The following is a 10,900-nucleotide window of genomic DNA, read 5'->3' on the forward strand; positions in this document are numbered from 1 at the left end:
GACGGTAATTGTTACTTTTTTTACTTGTTGACTTCAATCATCGCTGAGGCAGCAACAATGCTGTAGTAGAAGTTAGAAATACTGCCACCTGCAGGCGAGAGTTGGCATCACGTAAACCTCATGTTTTCCTACCAGACATGTTTAGCTTCATCTCAGATATTTTCTAGAAAAACATCTGAGTTTGAAAAATTTTAAATTTGCTTGAAAAAAAGAGACTTTTTTTTTTTTTAGAAAATTTCCAAGTTGAAATTTTTTTTTACTTTGAACCTCAAAAATGTTCATGTTTTTTCTAGAAAATTTCTTAGATTAATTTACCAAAATCTGAAATGTTTATTTATTTATTTATTTTATTTTATTTATCTGATATTAATCTCGAAATTTCACTTTTTTTTCTGGAAAATGTTCAACTTTTCAAACTGAGGAATTTTCTACCTTTGAGACTTGAAAATTTTATCTTTTGAACCTCAAAAATGTTCAGTTTTTTTTTTCTAGAGCATTTCTGAGATTAATCTCAAAATTTCAGGGGGGGTTTTCTGGCAAATGTTCAACTTTTAAAACTTAGAAGAAGATTTTTACTCTTCCTTTCTTTGTCCATATGGTCATCATAATTTGCTGTTTAACTGCAGATCATCAGCAGGAATATTTCTGAACATCCAGACTGGACATGCAGCTTTGTGGGATGTGATTTTCTCATTCATTCCTTCTGATGGATTTGCATAAACATAACTGGAAACATGTTCAAAACAGATAAAAGCACCAGCTGACAGTTTGCCTCGAGGCTCCTCGCACCGATGCCATGAAATCACTTTATGATGCATGTGTGTATTAAGCTGTGCAACAAAAGACTTGCTTAATGCAACAGGATAACCGGAGTGTGTTGGTGGAACATAAACATTTCTTAATCAGTGAATTAAAGCAGCATGTTTCATTGCGGTTGTTGTTACTACGCAGCGAGTGAATCAACATCACAGTCAGTTTGTATTTATTTAATCTGGGACAAAACAAAGCGTTACGCCTCTGCGTCACGTGCTGCAAAACATCTGTATGAATAAATGAAGACGCCTATTTATTGCATGCAACCCCTGAAGCAACAGATAAGCCACTGAAACAACACAAAGCAACTGATGCTTTGGCAAAACCAAATCATGATGCATTCACTGCCCCTGGGAAATTTAGGTTTCTCTTAAAAGTCTCCATCGAGATTTAATAAAACTAAAATATTGAGTACTGAGATTTCTGACTAAACATTTTTTGTACATATTTTAAAAAAAAAAATCTAATTTATGTCTTTAAATACACCTGAACATGAATACAACATTTAAGAAATTGATAAAATGAGGCATAAAATAACGTATTTACGTAAGAAATGCACACATTTAGTGAGTAAAAATCTGTTTATTTTATGTAAAATAACAGTTTGTTCATGTCAGTGGCATCACTTTTAATTCACATTTATGCTTTAAATAAAAATGTGACATATATAGAAGCTATATACTTCAAGATGGGAAGATATCAGCATCAATTAAAGAATTCAATTTGTGCCAATTTGCAAAAATATAATCTGGAGACAATTTACAAAATAATAATAATAATAATAATAATAATAATGATAATAATTCAATCATTCATATTCCAATTGATGCTAGTTATCAAGCAGTACAATAAATTCAGTTAATTATTCAAAGTAGTTCAAAAAGTTTCTATCCAAGAAGATAGAAACTTTACATGAGATGAAGTTCTGTGCAGTTGAAACTTTTTTTGTTTACCATTTACATGCATTTCTTAAAAAAATATAGAGTACCCAAAATTGTACTCAAGTAAGAGTAGCACTACTTCAATGTAATTTTATTCAATAAAAGTAGAAAAGTATTGGTAAAAAGTTTACTCAAATACTGAATAACTGATCAAGTCATCAATCAATTCATATTTAAAAATTCTATCATCACACAGAGCAAAAAAGTAAAGTTAAATGGAAATTTTAGTATTTTAAGGATGAAAAAGACAATAATTATTTAAGTAATAAAAAAATTTACATCAGGTGAAACATTTTTTTCAAAATCGTTTTTTTATTTTCAAAAACTTATGAGACTTTAGCAAAAACTGCAGGTGTGTGCCTGGTGAGTTTTTGGTTAAACCATGTTTGTTTTTCATTTAGTGGGTAGAAAATCCAAAAATTTTACTCAAGTAAGAGTGGAAATACTTTGTAATAAAAGTACTCAAGTGAAAGTAAAGAGTACAACAAAGTAAAAAAAACAAACAAACAAACTCCTAAAATTAATGTTTTTTCAAAAAGGTTACTGAAGTAATTGAGTAAATGTAACTAGTTTCTACCCAACTCTGCATATAGCATTTAAGTGACATTCCACCATTCTGATGAATAATTGATAAAATAATCAATACTGAAAATATTTTTTCATTCATTTTTAAATGTAGAATTAACCACTCAGGTATCATTTAGTGAATCTCCTCATTTTAAGAAACACTTAAATTTTCACAGACACCTGAACGCGTCATTTGAACTTGGGCGGGGCTTATCCCGACAGGTGTAGCAGCGGCTCCAACCTGCCCAGGTTGCGGTGCGCCTCTGCGTGACGAGCGGACAGGTTTTTGTTAGACAAATACGCGCCGTGTTCCTTTCTGCTGCTGTAACAGTTTATTCCGCTCCTGCTGCAATTTGCATTCACCTGTAATGAAGTCAGCGCGGCTCCAAAGGAACGACATTCCCGTCCACTCGTGGGCAAATGTGAATTTTTAGACTAAAACCCCCGAAGAGGAGCTGAGGAAGAGGGAGAACGTCCTGTGCACGTTATGAAAGCTTAACATGATAATTTAAACAGCCAAAAAGGGAAACTAAAAGTTCCAGTTCGGGGTACAGATGGAGTCGATGACCGGACTAATGCTTCTTCTGCTCCTTGTCGGTGAGCTTTCTTTGGAAATCTGATTAAACCGGTTCTGAGCTATGTAGTCCTGCTTTAAGGTTCAGACTTGAAAGGATTTAGATTTAATCTGATTTTAGTGCAAATATTCAGCAGAAGTAACTTTTCATTTAATAAAAAACACGCAGATTGCGGTCATTTCAGGAGAAAACAGCGCGGTGGGTGTTAAAGTTGCCCCACTCACTGCGTGACGTGTAAAGCTATTAAGATAAGAACTCAATTTCATTTTACTTTGGTTTTAATTTTGATTTGCACGCATTTTATTCAAACAAAGTTAAGTCTAAAGGCTGCTGGTGAGGTTTTAAATCTTCATTTTAAGGAATTTCAAAGTTAAACCTTCATGTTTTCAGTTGCTTTGTTTTAGAAACTCATCTATTTTTTCTACTTTTGTAGAGAAACAAACTCTCAGCCTGTTTGACAACTACTGCAGCTCGTAAAATGCTGCTGCTGCTGAAAGGCTTTCTGTTCCTGTTTGGGAGGTTTGCTTGTTTCCTCCTAACTTATTATTTAAGTATGTCTTGCATCTGACGTACCTGCCAACTTTTTATGATCGAAGAGAAAGAAAGTATTGGAAAAAAAGCTTTCTGCTTGCATTGTCTGAAACAGTTCCCTGCGTGTTTCGAGCTCTTATTATAGTTATTATGTTAATCTTCAGCTCTTCCCAGGCGGTGACGTTTGTTGTGAGTTGTTCTTGTTCAGGAAATTCTGCATATTCTTTATTTTTGTGGTGAGAACTTAAGAAATCCCGCATTTGTTCAGGTGTGGCTGCACAGAGATCATAATTACCTCAGGGAGCAAAAACATCTTGGAGATATTTTAGAGCGAAGTTTGGACTTGCTCCTTTTCTTTTGCATTTCATAACCAGTTCTCTTTAAAAAATGTTTATTTTACTGTAATATGCACAGATATCTTCTGCATTATAAATAGTCAAGAGTATTTCTGAATTTTTAAGGAAATTTTAATATTTCGTAGTTGGGATTTGCATGTTGTTTTTTTTATTCTTTCACTCAGAATTTGAACAAAAATAATAAATAAAATGGGAATTTAGCTTAAAACTTTTAACAATATGTTTTCAAACTGTCAAGTAAGTATATTTTTAATGCAGATTTACATTAAAAACAATGCAAATGTTTCTGAATAACTGCATTATTACTGCACCATTTCAGAACAATTATCTCAATGCACTTAAAAAATAAATCAAATTAATTTAGAGCCGATATAAATCAGCCCAGACTGTCCAGTTCAACCCAAATGATAAAATATTACCTTTTAATTCAAAGGATTGTTTAATGTGAATGCCTGTTGCATTATGTTACTGTCTCCTACTGAGCAAGCATGTGGTGAAAGGGGAGAGAAACAACTAACATGAAACAGGTAGAAACCTCCAGGAGCAGCTGGGCTAAATGTGAGCGGCCATGTTTTTATAGCTGGTTGAGAGTTCAGAGGGCAGCAAAGACAAAATAATGGACAAATGGAGCTCCAACCTAAAACATATATGTTAATTGGTCCCAAGTAATTAAATGAAGTTAATCAAACTTACTTTTTTTATTTTTGTTTAACTAGGCAACTAAAGTAACTTGGATAAAGTTAATTTGATTACCTGTGACCAATTAATGCAGTACATTTAAGTTGGATCATCTGTTGTCTTTTGTCACTGAATGTAAAGATGAATCAGAGAAAATAAACACCGGTTAGAATTAGGGGAATATGTTTAATTTTGTGGGATCAAAAAGGTGAAAACCAAGCAGCAGACTGTTGGAGAAACTTCTTTTTTAGTTTTTTTCCTCAGCGCTCGCTGCTGAAATGTCCTAATGTTACATTGTGTGGGAGGTGTTGAAGAATGCAAACGTCCTCTTGCTGACATTTCCCACCCTGACATGAAGTAAAATCAACAGGGAGGTTAAAAATGTGTTTGTCAGTGTTGAGATGTAGCAGCTGATTGTGTGCAGGTTGGTGGGGTTTTTCTGCAGACCTGTGTTGTGTTTTCATCTATATTCTAGTAGATTGTGTAGTTTCAACACAGAGGTATTTATCAGCAGGCTTAATCTGCTGTTTCTCCTGATATTTCATGTCCTGAAGAGCTTATAAACACAGAAATGTTGGTGTTACAGTTCAGTAAGTTCATGCTTCCAGTGGAGATCTTTAGTAGGACGTTTTGACTTGTGTTTGATGGAGACTGAGCCGTGGTGCTTCAAAACCTCAAGGATCAGCCCTTAAGTTTTACACCAGCTCTGGAAGATCTGAAATATCTGAGATGTTTGTGTTGAATTTGAAAGGCTGTAAGACTCTGAGTTGTTTACCAAAAACAGACTTTAAAATGCAGAATGTCCTCTTAAGGTAACGTCACTCTGAATGTTTTGTTGAGTAATCAGCCTGACAGGATGATGGATTTTGGCTTAGAGTTCACATCGACGCTGAAAGAATCAGTGCTCTATTTTGTTGAAGTTGGTCGTTCCTGTTTGTTACTCCATCTGCATTCCTACGGCGTTTTTGTCCTCAACTTAAAGGTGACCTATTAATGCACAATTATACAACTGAAAAGCAAAAGTGGAGCCTCCTACTCAACCAATAAAAATGCAGCTAGTAGTTTCTGGATGGTAAGCAAATACCAAACTTGTCTTTTCCAGCAGCCATTGTACAGCGCATACAGCAGTAAAACCAGCTGACCAAAAGTGCTGGAGCTCTTCTGAGTCTCTAGGAAATGGCACAGTCCCCGTAGGATGTGACTTTACAATCGGGAGGTTTTTGAAATGGCTGATTTTCCAGACACCAAAAAACATCTGGATGTTTTTGGAAGCAGCAAAAACCCAAATGGAAGTACAAAAAGGACAAAACAAACTTCCAAGAAACTTTTCAACAAGAAATAGAGGTCGCTTTAACGTCAATAATTTCTAAATATTGATGAAAAAGTACCAGGTATAAGTGAAATAATCTGTCAGCAGAAACATTTTTTCCATCAATATTAAGGAGTTGTTGACATTAAAGCAAGACTTATTTCTTGTTAAAAGGTTTCTTGGAAGTGAGTTTTGTTTTATTTAAAGTGCAGTAAGGTATTTACACTAGAAACTAGATAGAAATCTTTCAATGACTGCACAAGTTTATGTGCAAAATAACTTCCTGCTATAAAAACTGAATTTGCATGAAGATGTTTTATACATTTTTTTAATCAGATAAAATGTAAAATTCTGTAACTAGAATATTTTTTTTTTCCATAAGAACTTTTTTATTTCGATGGCTTAAACGTGTTATCATGATAACCCCTTTAAAGCTTCTTTAGTTTTCCGGTTTTGGTGAAAATGACTAAAGAAAACTCACTCAGCTGTTTATTAGAAGATACTACAAGACAAACACGAAAGGCAGTTTATTTTGTTCACTTGCTTTAAAGCACAGAGAAGTGCTGTTAATAAAACATGTTTTCTACTCAGATCAGCGTAAACCCGCTCTATCAAACTGTGAGTTAAGTTGTTGCTGTCTGAACTCAGGCGCCTGCAGGTAAAGTCGTGGATGTCCACGTAGTTCAGACGATGGAAGTTGTCTGAAGGTGCGACAGAATGCTGCCCGGGCGCATTCCTCCTTCTAAACATGAATCAGAGGTTGTTGTGCAACCGGCATCTTCCCGTTTTCATGACTAATTCTGCTGCTCGTCTCTTTTGTTTCCCTCCTCTGTGGTTTAAAGCCACCAACAGAAACGAGGTCTGAGACTCTCGCTCCATTTAGAAGAAAAAATACTCTTATCAGGCTTGTGGTTTCAACAGGTGTGATAATCTCAGGTGTGATGGAGTTACTGTCACTCTGAGGGAACTGGGAAAGCCTGAAGGGCAGCTTTGTGAAGTCGTGTTTGTCTAGAGTGTGTGAACAGGGGTTAACTCTTCCTCTCTGTTTGCTGTTTATCTTTTTATCTCGTCTTTGGCTTCCTCTAAAACCTCGTTTAATCTGAGTGTCCATCCAAGGTCTCTCTCTCTCCTGCACTGCAAAAACACAAAATCTAACCAAGAAATTTGGTCTGAGGTGGACAGAGTACCCACAAAATGTACTCAAGTAAGAGTAGTGCTACTTTAACATATTTTTAGTTGAGTAAAAGTAAAAAGTAGCCGTCCAAGAAATGACTCAAGTAAGAGTCAAAAAGTATTTACTCAACTTCTGAGTAACTGATCAAATCATCAATTAATATTTAAAAATTACATCATCAGGTGGAATAAAATATAAAGTTAAGAGGAAATTTTGGTATTGTAAGGATATAATTAATATAAATAATAAAAAATAGCAAAAGAAAATGTTTCCAAATCAGTTTCTTTCAATATAAAACTGATGAAACGTTAACAAAAACTGCAGGTGTGTCTCTCTGTGTTTGGTGAATTTCTGGTTAAAAAATGTTTGTTTTTCATTCAGTGGGTAGAAAATCCAGACGTTTTACTCAAGTAAGAGTAGAAATACTTCATAATAAAGTTACTCAAATAAAAGTAATGCATGCAATGTAGTAAAAATACTCCCAAAAGTAATATTTTTCAAAAAGTTATTCAAGTAAATGTAAGTGAGTAGATATAACTAGTTAAAACCAACTCTGGTTTAGTTTCTAGTGAAAATATGTTGGTAGAGTTAAAATAATACAAAAACTAACTTATAAGTAAGTTTTTAGCAAGACATAGCAGCTTGTTTTACATCACTAATTCCTTAATATTGATGAAAATGTAGTTTAGTTTCACTGGCAGATTATTTCACTTATAACTTGACATTTATCTCATATTATTAGTGAAATAATCTACCTTTAGATCTAGAACGTTTTCATCAATGTTAAGGAATTACTGATGTGAAACAAGAAGCTACTTCCTGCTGAAAACTTATTTATAAGTTAGTTTTTGTCTTATTTTAAGGGCAATAAGGTATCTGCCCTAGAAACTAGACAAAAATACCTGGTAATATGTTGTGTTTTGCAGTGCAGACTGACTTTTCGTCTCTCTGTGGGACATCTGGACATCCCAGATGTCCTTGCGTCCTTGCAGGATCCGTGGGATTTTGTGCCCAATATTGGCAACTCTGTAATCATTTATCGGGTTTGTGAATCAGTAACCAGAGAAGGAATAAACGTGTTCGTCCTAGGAATCAAAGTTCATTTGTTTGGTCTGAGTTTTTGATTCACCGCTCTCATGGTGAAATGCAACCTTTAACTGGTAAAAGCCACTAATGAGCAACAGAGCTGAGTTTCCGTCAGTCTTAAAAAACTAGAAAGAAGAAATAAAACTGCAACGTGCCTGAAAATGTCACCAGAGCTTCAAATTTGGGTTGAAATACTGAAAATATATAAAATCAAGTGAAATGATTGTTCAAAACTTTGTGTTTTAGTTATTGGGTTCAACATTTGATCTGTTTGTGCAGCTTTACTGGAAATGCAAAGTTAAAAAGGGAATTGAGTTAAATAAATTTGAGTTTTAACATACTGAGTAGAATCTGCAAAAGACCTTCTAAAAAGCACAAAGGAGACAAATGTCATGTCTGTGCAGTGAATACTAAAGAAAACTACAAGTTCATTCATTCAAGTTGAACATTTATGATATGAAATGACAATATCATCACAGGAAGTTCTCCTACATCAGTTTCTTCTTAGCACATCTGCTAATTATTAAAAAATTATTAAAATGCCGGGTATATTTGTGCATTAAAAACAGACTATTTACAATAAGGGATGAAAGGATTAATCAGATGAATTGATTATTGAAATAATTAACTAATTTAGTAATCAATTAATCATTGACTAGGCTATAGAAACTCAAAATAGGCAAATTTCTGTGAGAATAACAGCAGTAATTAAGACAAAACCGGACAAAATCTGTAAAAAAGTTCAACCAGGAGCTACACAAGTTTAACTTATTTTTGTTTTATTTCCTTTATTTATCCAGGTAAAACCATATTGAGATCCAGATCTCATTTTCAAGAAGGATGTGCAAAAAAACCAAACAAAATGAAAAAAACACTTCTATTAAAACCTTTTACCGTCCATTTATTAATCAGTTAATCCAAAATATAAACAACAGATCATCCCTGACTTATTAATGTTAAGTCAAGCAGAAACCGCTGAGCTTTTCACATGATGATGTAAAGTATTAAGTATTTATTAGCTGCAGATTCATCATTTGCTACAAATCATCAGGGAATGCTGTTACTGCATTTTCAGCAATAAAATGTTTATTTTCTTACTTAAAAATGACTTGAATTGTTTGTTTTTCAATATATTTCTAATATTGCATAATAAAGACTTAAAGTGCAAAATGTGCCAAGTTTTTATTTGATTAATTATCAGAATAATCAACTAACGTAATTATTAGTTTGCAACATGTGATGATAAAACGTTTCCGAGAAATAAGAGCAGGAATGTTCTTCAAAATGAGTAAAACTGAACAAATACCAACAAGGATGTGAAGATTATTTAGTCTTTTGAGAGCAGTGGTTGTTGTTAGGAATTAACAGCTGCTGGAAGGGGAAGGATCTCTGTTAATGCTCCGCTGTGCAGCTTGGATGCAGCTGATGGAGCTGTAAAGTTCAGCAGCAGCAGTTTTAAAGCCAGAAGAGACCAGATCTAGACACCAGGAAACTTTTCATTTAATTAAAAACATTAAGCCACTTATGAGTCTCAGTAATTATTGAGAAAACATTAGCTGGCACAAAACATCCTGATCCTGAGGCGGTGTGCAAAGATCATTTATATTATGAGAATCGACCTCACTTCCTGTTGGGCAGATTTGCAGACAGTTTAAATGGGAAACAATCAGTCTGATGAAGATTAATGTCAAATATAGTGAAAATTGTGCAACATGTGATTGAAAGGTTCATAAATTGTTTCCCTAAAGTGATAATTGACCAAATACTGAAAAAAATCACCAAAAAATGCCGAACTCTGCAATATAAAATGATGTTTTTACATCATCGCTGTAACAAGCCCTGCAGAGATAAAACCACAGCAGTCACTTATGAGTGAGGAAATCAGGATTAGCAGTAAACCTTCTGCACTATTGTTCGCTTTGAAGCAGGAAAACCTTAATACGTCTTAAAATAAAAGACTTAACTCCATTTGAAGAGCCGTGCTTCAGTCTTGGCACACGTGCAGACCTTCCCTTCCTTTCTTTTAGGAGCGTGCGTGTTTTCTCCATGATGCTGAGGTCAAAGTCGAGCAGGTTGGGCGAAGCTTCAGCTGTGGCCTTTGGGAGTGTTTGTCTGTAAACAAATCTATTGAGCCTGTGCATCACTTCCTTTGTAAAACACTGAAGGAAAAAGTGACTCTCTTAACAGATCAAGTTTTCTTTGTTTTATAGTAGACATTGCATTTATGTAATTTGCATTGATATAAAGTGAAAAACTCACTGAGTGATTAAGCATTTTTGATATTATGCAATCCTCTGATCTTTCCTGTTTTCTATTTGTGCAGAAGTTTTGGGTAATGCCTTTAAAGCGTTTACAAATTCTACTTTTATTTTGCAGAAAACAGGCATTAGATTTATAAGCAGAAAACGCTGCAGAGATCCAACAAATTCATCGTTCAACTTAAATTTAATGAAATTTCATGACTTGGAGGAATATTATGTTCTGCAAGTTATATTTAAAATACAGAACATCATTTTATCAATTTGCAAAAAAGATTTATTGAGAGAGATAGCATTTATAATCCGAGAGGAACAGATACTTTTTAATATCCCAAAATCAGATGTAGACAAATTGAAAATTTTATTTCAATTTAAGGAACAATATGCCAATTTTTACTTTTAAGAAAATAATGAAATATAATATTCTATCAAGGTATAATGATTCATTAGAGTGCTGTATCATTACAAAGATAATATATATATTTTCTTACTATTACCTTTATATATATATGGGGAGCTTTTATCTTCAGACTTTTGTTTATGTCATATTAAGTTTAACCATTTTAATTTTATGTGAAATAAATAAATATTATTCAAAATAAACATAAAATT

General features: G+C 33.8%; 1 protein-coding gene across 1 annotated transcript in view; it reads left to right on the plus strand.

Annotated features, from left to right (window-relative positions):
• Window positions 1-2,553: 2,553 nt before the first annotated feature.
• nectin4b (nectin cell adhesion molecule 4b) overlaps window positions 2,554-10,900 on the plus strand; it is a 32,808-nt gene continuing 24,461 nt past the window's right edge. The window contains exon 1 of the mRNA XM_016671456.1: window positions 2,554-2,918. Within this exon, the coding sequence (XP_016526942.1) occupies window positions 2,876-2,918 (43 nt within the window). The 5' untranslated portion in view covers window positions 2,554-2,875. The remainder of the gene's footprint in view (window positions 2,919-10,900) is intronic.

Source organism: Poecilia formosa, unplaced genomic scaffold, assembly GCF_000485575.1.
Source record: "Poecilia formosa unplaced genomic scaffold, Poecilia_formosa-5.1.2 Scaffold45, whole genome shotgun sequence".
NCBI classification, from domain to species: domain Eukaryota; kingdom Metazoa; phylum Chordata; class Actinopteri; order Cyprinodontiformes; family Poeciliidae; genus Poecilia; species Poecilia formosa.